The 12,053-nt window shown below is 46.2% G+C and overlaps 1 protein-coding gene across 1 annotated transcript in view; it reads left to right on the forward strand.

Moving 5' to 3' along the window:
- The window catches only part of DCAF12 (DDB1 and CUL4 associated factor 12), a 402,526-nt gene that overhangs the window by 35,688 nt on the left and 354,785 nt on the right, over positions 1-12,053 (forward strand). The window contains exon 2 of the mRNA XM_069626849.1: positions 9,233-9,487. Within this exon, the coding sequence (XP_069482950.1) occupies positions 9,233-9,487 (255 nt within the window). The remainder of the gene's footprint in view (positions 1-9,232; positions 9,488-12,053) is intronic.

A 12,053-nucleotide genomic window follows, 5' to 3' on the forward strand; every position in this document is an offset into this window, starting at 1 on the left:
TTGACAGTCCTTGATGAAGGTGGTGGCGGTCACATTTCTTTGGACTTATTAAGCGTGCTGCAGCATGCTGAATGAATTTTATAGGGGCCATGGTGGCATCTAGGTGGGCACTAACCAGGGCTTGAACAACTGTTCTGAAACTTGGGGCAGACATGAAAGGCTTGGTTTGTGGAGGAGTGCAAGCTGGTACCATGCTGCGTGGGTCCAGCGATGTGTTTTGAATGAGAGGTCGCAGTCAATAGTAAAGCAGAGAGCTTTTGCACTGGGGACAGTTGAGATGTGAATCCATTGAACTTCATTTTAGTCAGCCAATTCTGGAGTTTGCCATGCCTGCTGGGTTTCCTAGAGGAAGGACTTTGTAGAATTGGGCTGGAAGTAGGGGATTGACATCCAGGCATGGCTAAGGGACAATACAGTGCCTGATTCAATGGATGTTTTTGATGAAATTAATGTTTAGGCGAAGCTGTGTGTCATATTTGTATTTGTGTTTTGATGTCTTTGTTGATAAGGAGTTTATCTCCAGAGGATACATGTAGAGGTTGAAGATGTGAAGGGAGACTGGAACTTTGTGGAACTCCTCGGGGTACTGGGTGTCGCTTGGCTCTGTTGGGGCCCATCTGGATGAGTTGGTATGATGTGACCCACTGCAGGCAAGACTGTTCTGTTGAAGTCCATGCATGTGGAGAGGATATTGAGGAGGGCTCCATGATCAACATTATCAACTGCGGTTGTGCAGGCAGTGACCTTGGCCAAGGAAGGTTAAGTTACATGCTGGCTCATAGTTGTCCAGGTCATCGTTGTCAAATGTGGGTTTCTTCAGACAGAGGATCTTTCCCATTTTCATCCCGTGTGACTGCTACACCTTTGATGGCCTTCACAATGGAGGAATGAAGAATACGTTGGTCATGTCTTCTGAAGAATTTGGTCTGTCTCAATAATCTAGTACAAGAAAAGGTGCCTTCCAAACATTTAGGTCTCACTTGGTCCTTTCCATTCACGCTTTTGTACACCTCACATATTTATGTTCTATCCTCCCTCTCCCTTCTATCTCTTCCCTTTTTCTTCTACCCACTCTGCTTCATCTCTTCCCCTCCAGTGTTCTCTTACTCTTTTCTCTGCCACTTTCTAGTACTACTCTGCCCTCTCCACACTACTACTTTCCCATCTCCCCACTTCTGCTATGCTATGCTCCACCCACACCGTATACCACAATTGCCCTCTCCTTCACGTCCCAGGCTCCCTCGGTTAGCCTCACTTGCCTTGCACGCACACAAGTACCACTTTGTCGCACCAACCAATACCACCGCCTGCACAGGCTTTCAGCAATCCACCTACACACTCTTCTCCACTGTCCTTCACTTGGTCTATCGGTCTTCCTTCTCCCTTGATTTCACACTGAAAAATGTAAAAAACACAATGCCCCGTTTCCTCTGCCCTCTTTATCCTCTCATTTCTCCCTTAATTGGTTCTCTCCTCCAGCTGGTCTCCCGGCCAACCATTGGCATCCTTCACCCCAGGGGCTGGGTTACAGGTATACATATAACAGGCTTTAAGCCCCGCCCCTTTTCATATGCAGGTCTTCCAGTGTTTGGAAATGAGGGCCTGTTAAAGGTATAGTTAGTTCCAGGGTTCTTGTCTGGATTAAACAGAGTGTCCAGATTGCTGGTTTGATACGCAGGCCGTTCTGTGGTCCCCCTGAAAGTGCAGTCAAGTTTGCAGTCTGTGTCATGTGGAGCATCTAGATTGCTGGTTGGAGGTGCCAGCTGCTAAGTGGTCCAGCCGTTGCTGGCTGACTCAATCCTGGTTGGGTCGCTTGCTCTTCTCCACCATCAGGCCTTCTAGGTGATTGCCAGTTTTTTTTCTGTTTGTTATGTAGGACTACAAGCATTGTGCAAAACCGGTATGGGGCAAGAAAAGGTGGTACTTAATTCACATAGCCAGGCACAGGTAGAATGATATGGTGTGATATGGAATGTATAACATGTCTATACACTAGTGTTGCAAGGCGTGACTAGGCAAGGGAGGGGGAACATAGGGAAGACAAAGACAACAATCTTACTAGGCCAGGTGACATTGAGTTTGCGCAAGTGCAGGGGAGGGGGGAAGAGAAAAGGGTGAGGTTTGGGGAGGGGGCAGTGTTAATGCATAGGATCAACAGTACAAAATTGATAAAAACAATAGGTAGAAAGTGCAGCCAGCTTGTGGCACGTGCAGTGGTAAGTGCAGACATCAAGTATCAATAGCTGGTAGGGGACTGTAGGGATACAGGAAACGGGCCCCAAGTGCAGGAGTTGCCCGGGAGGCCGTGCAGGTATGCAACTGGGAGGTGGGGGGCTGGACCCGAGATCAGAGGGTAGTCAGGTGACCAGTGCATTTTCAGTCAAGAGTTCAGCAGGGCAGAGGAGAAGAGAAAGCAGAAGCAAAGAGGAAGGTCTTGAGGTGTTTCCGGAACCTGGAGATGGTCCTCAAGTTTCAGGGAGGCTGTTCCAGAGGGAGGCCCCAGCCGAAGAAAGAGATCTACCACCAACTAGTTGCTTGGAGAAGTGACTGACCTTGAGGGAGTTGGAGGCGGATGAGCGAAGAGCTCGAGAAGGAAGTTATTTAGGAAGAGAGAGTTGAAGGTATTGAGGCCCCAGAAGGCTTTGTGGACAATGCAGAGGGTTTTTACCTTATTCCTTGCAGCCACTGGGAGCCAGTGCAGAGATTTCAGTCCCGGAGAGATAAGATTCCTGGGCTTGAGGCCAAGGATAGGTCTCGCAGTCCTGTTCTGGATAAATTGAAGAGGGCGGAGGGTAGAAGCAGGCAGGCTAAAGCGAAAACTTTTCTCTCATTCAAGGAACCTGTGGCATCCACCCCCGAAAAAGTGATGGGTCCCCCTCTGTACCTATGGGCGACTCCGTAAATATAATGTCTCTTATTTCTTATTCTCTGGGCAATGGCCAGGATTGGTCTTGGATACAACCTGCTCTTAGATACCTAGAAAGGCAAGGTCCGGTACATGCATGACAGGATTGTCATTGAAGTCATATCTTGGAATACATGTGGTAGTTCTAATTTGTATAAATTGCTGCCTAATCCTACTTGTACTAGTATTCCAAGAATCTATTTACTTCAGGAGACTATGCTAATGGCCAAAACTCTGTTGGGTATCATAAAATTTCCGGTCCTGCAATTAGGGGGGAGGAAGGGCGCCCGAGAGGATGTCTAACCATTGCTATATATATATAATTTGGGTTTCTCGAGGGAAGTTCGGTGTTGCTCGGAATGGCTTCTGGCCATAGAGTTAAATTTGAGTATTGGTTTATCTCCGATACTGATACTCAATCTTTACTAGAATCCTACTAGAGTTACTTTTGACACTATAGAGGAGGGGATTGGAGGAATCATGTATGAATGGATTCAGAGGGGATGTGGATTTCAAGTTATCTTGGGAAGGGATTTTAATTCCTTTTGTGCAGATGGTGCCAGGTGGAATTCTATAGGGGCCCTTCCTTTGGTGCAGCATGTGAATCTTAGACGAGTTATTAGGTTGGAGTTTTTTCTCAAGGAGTGGGACTTGTCTTTGCTGGACCATATGCCATAATCTCTTGCTACTAAACATACTTGGCATAGAGGAGCGTCAATCTCACGTATTGACTACTTTTATGTTTCAGATGGTATTAGGAAACATTGTAGTTATCTGAGTCGCCTTCATTCTGACCTGGGTTATCATTTGCCTCTCTTTCACTTTCAATATTTCTATGTCTACCCCTTGTATCAGACGGGATCTAGCGGGTCTGGAGTCCAATAACAGGGGAACTAAGTTTTGTTGAATCAGAAAACTGTATAAATTTAACCAGCTCTTTTCTGTGTCTCTCCAAAGGCCTGCTACTGTACTTCCTGGTTGTGCTCTTGGGGTTAGCGGCGATGCCTCCACATATAATACAATTTTGGCCTTCATCCGCCAAATTAGGGATTCGATTAGTTTGGTGAGTCCTAATAAGAAATGTGTCCCTAGAGATGAAAGAATCAAATTCTCTAAAGCCTGCAAAAGAAAAGAACTTGCCGCTCTGAGAAAATCTAGACTGATGCCGTCTGACTATGGGAGACTTAAACGTGCGATTATCCTGAGACATAAGAATTACATCAAATCCCTCCGGATGGACGCTTTCTCTTTGTCATCAAAATATGATGGAACTTTTGTGTAAGGCTAAAGGTGGTAATTTCTGCTCCTCAGTAAACAGGCTTTTGGGGAATGCTAAAGGGAGTATAGACTGCCCTATAGATTCTGCTTCCTGGGTTTCTTTCTATACTAAGAAATATGCTTTACCAGAGGCTTTTGGGGCTCTTGATTATTTTGATCTCTGCTCTCCTGTGAAGGGAATATGTAATTGGAACAAGGAGGATATAGCATGGGCGATCACTTGTCTTAAGCCATCTAGGGCCCCCGGTCCTGACGGCATCCCCCCTTTTGTCCTTACAGAAGATCCTGGTACATGGGTCGATCTACTAAAATCGACCATATTTTTTTGACTCGCACCATCCCTATTTCCTGGTCAAAATCTATTATTATATCTATTTTCAAAAGGGGCGATAAACTTGATTTGTCCAATTACCAACCCATAGCCCTAACTGATGCTACCAGCAAGGTCTTTTCTATTCTTCTGTTAAGGGATCTTAATAGTGCTATTAGGAAACATAACCTTTTAAGTAGGTTTCAGGTGGGGTTTCGTGCTGAGCTTGGCACTTCAGTTAATGTGTCTAATGCGTCTATTCTGTCCCACATTAGACATTATGTCCATTATTCTCATGTTGGTGATGTCCATCTAGCTTCGTTAGCAAGGACTAGTGCCTTAGATGGGTTGATAAGATCTAGGATTTGGTATAAAATGCTCTCTTTTGGCATTTCTCGTAAATTGGTCCAGCTGATTGCTTTACTGCACTCTAAAACATCTATTTGTGTTCGATTGTCAGAGGATGGTGTTCTCTCTTCCGAGATGCATACCTTTACAGGTGTAAAGCAAGGGTGTATCCTGGCCCCTACGCTCTTCAACCTCTATACGTGCAATGCGGCTGGCCTGTGGCAGGCTCCTTCGTTTTCACCGGCAAGGTTGGCGAATGTTAGGTTGGAGTGGATGGCCTATGCGGAAGATTTTATACTGGTCGATAGAACCCAGCAAGCTCTCAGAGCTAAAATGCTGCTTTTCTTTGCATATGCGAAGGAAAATAACCCGTTCCCTAATGCTTCAAAGTCTAAGGTACTGGTTCTATCACAAAGAACCAAGGACATAAAATACCCTTGGACTATGGGAACTGACAATGTGGAGCAGGTCAAGACAGTAATCTATCTGGGATACCATTTGGCTAACAGTTTGTCAGCCCGAAAAAAAAATATCAATTTAGAAAGACAGAAAAAAATCAGTAGTATGGTCTTTCAAAATCGATCCTACAACCTCCTCACCCACCTCAAACTCCATTTCCAGTCACCCCACCCGCACTTACCTTGCGGCATGGACGCTGTCCTCCTGTTGGTGCGTGCCCATTTCGGGAATTACCGCTGCATCCTGAGACGCACACACCAGAGCGCACAGGGGCGGTGTCGGGAGAGCGACGTGGTGGAATTACGTTAAGTGTTGGGTGGGTTGTGTGCATGTGTGAGAACATGTATGTTAGGGAGAGGTGTGTGAACACTTGTATTGGGTAAGGGCCGGGCGTGCGTTAAAATGTAACGAGTGGTGGGAGTGTGTGAAGGAAAAGTGTAGTGCAGGAAAGGGGGCTTCGGGGAATGTAAACCCCTGAATACCATAAACACCGGGGGCATAGCAGAGGCCGAATGTGATATTACAGCATTTTGAAAGCAACACCAAAACTACCAAAATAAATCCGTCTTTTTGGTGTTGGACCTTTAAAATGCAGTAATATCACTTAGAACCGAACCACCTACTCTTTTGCATTTGAATCTTGGTATGAAACAGTTGCTGTGAGCTGATCATAGGGCCCTCTCGGGAGAATGTCTGTTGAGTCGGAGCAAGGTACGAGGGTGCATTGTTTGATAGTTATCTGTGGGTGATTGAAAGAATTTTAATTTTGATTCTGTCTCTGACTGGGAGCCAGTGAACAGATCTTCTGGTTGCGTTTTCCCTGGTCCAGTGCGGCATAGAGAGCATTATTTAGCATTACTTGAAATTTGTTTAGATTTTTTTCAGTAGTGCCACAAAGCGCGTTGCAATAGTCCATTATGTATCTGATGAGAGCCGGTGCGACCGACGGGCGATTCTCAGTGGAAAGATTTGCTTGCATTGTTGAGTTTTGTGGCATAGGCCGAGGAGGAGGCAATGTGATTAACTTTCCATGACATGTTGAGTGTTGCATCTAAGTATACACCCAGGGTTTTTACAGCAGAGGCCATGGGTATTTTGTGGCCATCGATGATGAAGTGATTTAAGTGTAAGGAACTCATGGTAGCAACAGTAAAGACAGACACAAGTGAGCACAGTTCAAGGGTGTTTATTAACTGTATACGTAGGTTGGAAAATGTCTAATTTAAACCTAAATCTAAGATGGGAGCAAGCTTCGAGCTTCAAACCATAATAAGGCAGTCTGAGTGGCGTCTTGTCAAAATAAAAGGGCCTATACTAAATAATCTATTGCCAATCCTTAAGCTAATTAAAAAAAGAAGTGTGGGATAGTGTTCTTAAGAAAGAGGGAAGTGTTCAGAAATAAGAAGTCAGAATGCGGTACTTGGGATCTCCCTTCCCTATGTTTTTAGCACGGGGTAAGGTAGGACTTTGGAGCACCGCACACGCGGAAGCTTTCCCAGCACGAGCTAACAGTTCCGCTCTCAGCATTCAGGGCCTTGGGTGGTTAAGTCTCTTTTCTACAAAAAGTCTCTTGCTGCCGCGGGCTTGATGTATTCAAAATTATAAACAAAAAGTTCTTGCCTGGTTGCACGTTAGGTGATGGGTTTTCCACCCCTGGGTCACCCTCTTCGGGGCTCTGACCCTACTCAATTGCTAGCCTCGCTCCACCGGGTTCACTATGGCTTTCAACACAATCTTCTTTGTGTCATTCACAAATCTTAATGTATTTTTAAAGGGTTCACTGTGGACATCCCACGGCCGGCTTCACTCTTGTCAACACACAGTATTTAGACTTCGCCCCCTCTTTATCGGCATCCCACTTTCGGGTTTACTCTTGCCAATATGGTCAATCGTGCTTTTCTCATTCAACTCTTATGGTGCAGGATTCATTTCCCGTAGCTTCACAATCATCTGTCAGTCAAAGACTTTCGACTGTACATAGGATTTTACAAGGCCCCTGTATGACCACTTTGACCCCCTTCTTGCCTTTCCCAAGACCTTCTGGTTATGGTAGTTTGAACAATCGGGTGATCACCCTGAGTTTTCTGAGTGAGCACCCACGTGGTGCCGGACTCCTCTGTTGCTGATTTTCTGGTTTTCCACATTTTGGGATCGATGGCTCTTTTAACCTTACACAGTACAATTAGCCACTTTTTTGTTCAACAAAGTTCGGTTTCTTGGTGACTCTCCCCTCGACTCACCGGCTGTGATGAACTGCTTGGCTTTCTTTCTCTTTGGAGTCAAGGTTGGTACCACAGAGACGAGCGTCTCTCCCCGCCTTCGTTATCAGCGGAGAAGGGCCTTGTGTACTGCTGACATCTGCTGCAACACACGCTGGCTATTGTTCATAGTCTTGCGATTCCTTCTGCAGAGGAAGGGCAAAGTCGCTTCTCTCCTTGTTTCCCTCTCGGTATGCACCGTCTTTCTCCTACTCTTGAACTGCTGTGCTGAGTTAGCTCTCTCGTCGTGCGGTCTGCCTTGCTCGTATTGTTATCTTGTGCTTCCCCTTTTATCCCTGTGGGGAAGGGAAAGGGCCATTCTGGTCAATTGCCTGAGTTTGCCTGACCGTGGTGTTGGGACATGTCAGGTGAATGGCTCGAGTGTTAGTCCTTGGTAATATGCAAAAGCGTTTGTGTTGGAAAAGGGGCGGGGGTAAAGTGTTTGTATATCCTATGTGGAAGGTTGGGGAAAAGTTGTCATAAGAGGGGAGACCGCGTCTCACTCGTCGGTGTCCCACTTCCACTCCCCAAGACCCACCATCAGGTGATCTCCCTCACTGGTCCACCCCCAGGAACTGGATCGCCTGGGGACTAGTCAGCGAGGCACCTTCAGGTTCCTCACAGAAGGCATTGTCAAGTTTGGCAAGGCAGGCTGAAGATCCAATGAGAAGCAACTCTGTTTTCTCATTCAGGTAAAGGCTGTGTAAGGCCATCCAGGTTTGGATTGTTTCGTAGATGGTGTTCACTTTGAGGGGGTCCTGTGCGTAGTCACCAGAGAGGGTGATGTGTATTTGGGTGTCATCTGTGTAAGAGATGCCAAGCGAGTCAGGGTGATCAAATAAGGGGCTTCATGTAGACATTGTAGGGGGTGGGTGAGACACAACAGCCTTGAGGTGTGGGAGGGGCGACCGCATTAGCCAGCGAAGCCGCTGGAGGTTCAGTTGGCACGGAAGGATGAGATCCATTTGGCGGCATCAGGGGAGAAGTGAGCAAAGGATGTGAGGTGGTGGCAAAGAGTCTGGTGGTCCACTAGGTAGAAGGCAGCTGAGAGATCGAGGAATAGGAGGAGAGGAGAATGAGATTTCGTTGTCGTTCGCATCAAGTTGTTTCTTGAGGTTCAAGAGGGCTGTTTCACTTCCATGTCTAGGGCAGAGGCCATTTTGCCATGTGCTCAGAATGTTGTGAGTTTCAAGGAAATCTTTAATTTGGAGGTAGTCGACTCTATCGATTATTTTCAAGAGGAAGGGGGTGGTAGTTATGGGCTGGTAGTTTGTGGGAGTCACTGGGTTTAGGAAGGGTTTTTTGAGCAAAGGGGTGATCCAGGATTCTTGAGGGTGGATGGGACAATGCACAATGCAAAGGAGGAATGAACAATGGAGGTGATGAGTGGAAGCAGAGGTTCTGCAGGCTCCTTTACAAGGCCTTTGTTTGGGATGGTGTAAGAGATAATATGATGGTCTGATCACTGAGGCCTGGCAGTACTGAATTGTGAAATTGGGGGCTTCTAATAGTGGCTGTGGGGCTATAGCGGACCTGACTACATGTCCCTTTTGCTCATGCCTCTTGACATCCTCCTATTAAAGGATGTGTTAAGTAAGGGTTGAAGAAACTTGTTCTGTACTGCAGCAAATAACGTTTGATACATGATTTCACATATTTTATTTATTTTTACAGCATGGCTGGGATCACACTGTTTACAAAAGGAAAAGACTCCCTCCAGTGAAAAGATCTTTGGTTTACTACCTGAAAAGTCGAGAGGTCAAAGTCCAGAGTGATTCCGGCTACCACCGAGTCTTGTGTGGCTATGCAGCTCAAAAACTCCCAAGTCTCCTCCGCGAGAGAGAGTTTCAGCTCGGGACCCTGAATAAAGTGTTTGCATCTCAATGGCTGAATCACCGGCAAGTGGTTTGTGGAACAAAATGCAATACAGTAAGTGTACTTTGCTTTCTTTTATCATGCAGGGGTCTGCAACCTGTGGCTCTCCAGATGTTCTGAACTATGGATATCATGATTCCTCCCCATTGGCTATGTTGGCTGGTGCTGATGGGATTTGAGGTCAAAAACATATATAGAGCGCCAAAGTTTGCAAACCCATGGTTTAGAGTATTATGTAGTTTAAATCTCCGGCATTGGGTCTTTGACAGATTCACATGCTTTGATTATTCCCCATTGTCGGGCTGTGAACCCTCGGTTACACATTTCCTACTTTACAGTAAAGAAAAAAATAGGGGTTTTATACAACCTATCCACCTTGTTTTGGTTGCCTTTGGTAAGATATATAGAACCTAAAGGCACACCTGTTTATGATGTTTATCTCATTAAAACTAGCTAGATGAAGTGGGGAAATTGAGGATGAATTTGAGGTGCGGGGGGAGAAAGGCTCAACCTTGGCATCTGGGTTGGAAAAATAGAACAAGTATGGTTGTTCCCAAAAATTCTTTGGGAACTCACGTCCCCTGCACACTGTCGAATATCTGAAAAATCAGATCAATAACTCAAAGGAGTTTTTTGGAGTTTTTTGTTTAGCATACTCTTTTAGGCAAAATTTGGCCAACAGTAATTTTTTTTTTAAAAAAAAACTTTATTTATTGGTGCACACAAGCCAATCACATACATTTCACCATTCCAACGTAATTACACTTCAATAATGATACACAATCAGGTATTCTCCGATTCTGATTCTTCCGCTATAGCCTTGTCCGCAAGGTATTGCTTGTACCGGTCCCATATATTTCTGGGTCTGGCTATGGGTAGTACAGAGTCTATATACATTTCTTCAGTGTCATTAGTCCACAACATGTCTTTCTCCCAATCTGCCTTAGTTGGGGAGGTTACACTTTTCCATTTCAACAATATTGCCCTTTTGGCAATTAGCAAGCTCAAATTTAATAGTTTACGCCACATTGGGTTCATCTTCCCCACCACGCCCAGCAAACATAGCTTTGGTGTCCACAGGACAGGCAGATCCGCCATTTCATCAAGCGCAGCACAGACCTCCCACCAGTACTCTTTCAATTTTATACATTCCCAAAGCATATGGTAGATATTTGCGCCCTCGGCATGGCATCTCGGGCACAATCCCGAGGTGGAGGGGTAGATTCGCTGAAGCTTTGCAGGTGTGTAATGCAGCCTATGTATTATTTTATAGTGTATAAGCTTATATCTGGAGTTGCATGAAATGCTTTTGGTCAGCATACATATTTGCGTCCATTCGTGGTCCTCTATTTGTTGCCCCAAGTCTAGTTCCCAGTTGGTCCTGGACTGGTGGACCCCTTCTGGGCGTGTCTGGGTTATGATTTTATAGAGTGCAGCAGCTGCGACTTTTTGGGTCCCACTCGTGAACATATAGCCCAGCCCCATATTTATTTCTGGTTCTTCCGGTAAGGAGGGGTAAGCCCTTTGCATGGTGTCTTTAATTTGGTGGTACTGCCATTTGTGTCTATCCGTGTTCCCCACTACTTCCTTTAGGTCGTCCCATGTGGCAAATAGCCCATCCCGGAACAGCTGGCCACACTGCGCAATCCCTCTGGAATTCCAGTGCATAGCCACCTCCCCATCAAGAGAGAATGGTGAACGCGGGTCCCCCCATATCGGCATACTTGGATGATACAGCCTGCCCTTGCCAAATATATCCGCTATCTTAGCCCATGCTGTGGTTGTCACCTTCGTGGGGTCCAAGGAATTATGGTGTTTAGGGGCCGGTTCCAGCATCTTATGCAGAGCCAGTATTGATTCTCTAGCTTGTTGGCCATGTGGCGGCGGCCCCGGGTCAATAAAGTTTGCGGCCCAGTATGCAGCATAGTAAGCCTGCGCCGAGAGGTAATATAGCTCCAAATCCGGAGCCGCCAGCCCCCCCCATTGGTATGTGTTAATGTATTCCAGTTAAGCCTGGGGTGCCCGCCCCAGACGAACAATGTGCAGGCACTCTTCATCTTGGAAAACAGTGTGCGCCACTGAACAGGTAGAAAAGCTTTGGCAGTATGATCATCTTAACCAGGGCTATTCTCCCCATTAATGATATAGGAAGGGCGCTCCAGCGTTTCATTTTTGCACACAGGGAGTCAGACAGTGCATTATAGTTTAGCGCTCGTGTGAGCTGGGCCGTCCTCGCTATGTATGCTCCCATAGAGTATATGTGTGGGGCTCCATATCAGACCGCATAAGTCCCTGGGTTTTGTTGTATTTTTCGTGAGTGGGAATACCTCCGATTTACTAGGGCTGAGTCTCAATCCAGAATACCCGCCAAACCTATTCACCTCCGCCAGCACCTTGCCCAGTGTGCGGTCCGGGTTCCTAAGATATAGTAAAATATCATCGGCATATAAAGTGATGATCTGCCTCCTGCCTTCCAACCATATTCCGTATGCACTATAACGTGCCCTGAGAATGTCAGCCAGAGGTTCTATCACTAGGGCGAACAGTAATGGCGACAGGGGGCAACCCTGTCGAGTGCCTCCCAACAGTTCCAGGACTTCCGTTAAAGCGCCATTGATTC

The sequence above is a fragment of the Ambystoma mexicanum genome, chromosome 6p (genome assembly GCF_040938575.1).
Source record: "Ambystoma mexicanum isolate Mex_15411 chromosome 6p, UKY_AmexF1_1, whole genome shotgun sequence".
In the NCBI taxonomy this organism is placed as follows: domain Eukaryota; kingdom Metazoa; phylum Chordata; class Amphibia; order Caudata; family Ambystomatidae; genus Ambystoma; species Ambystoma mexicanum.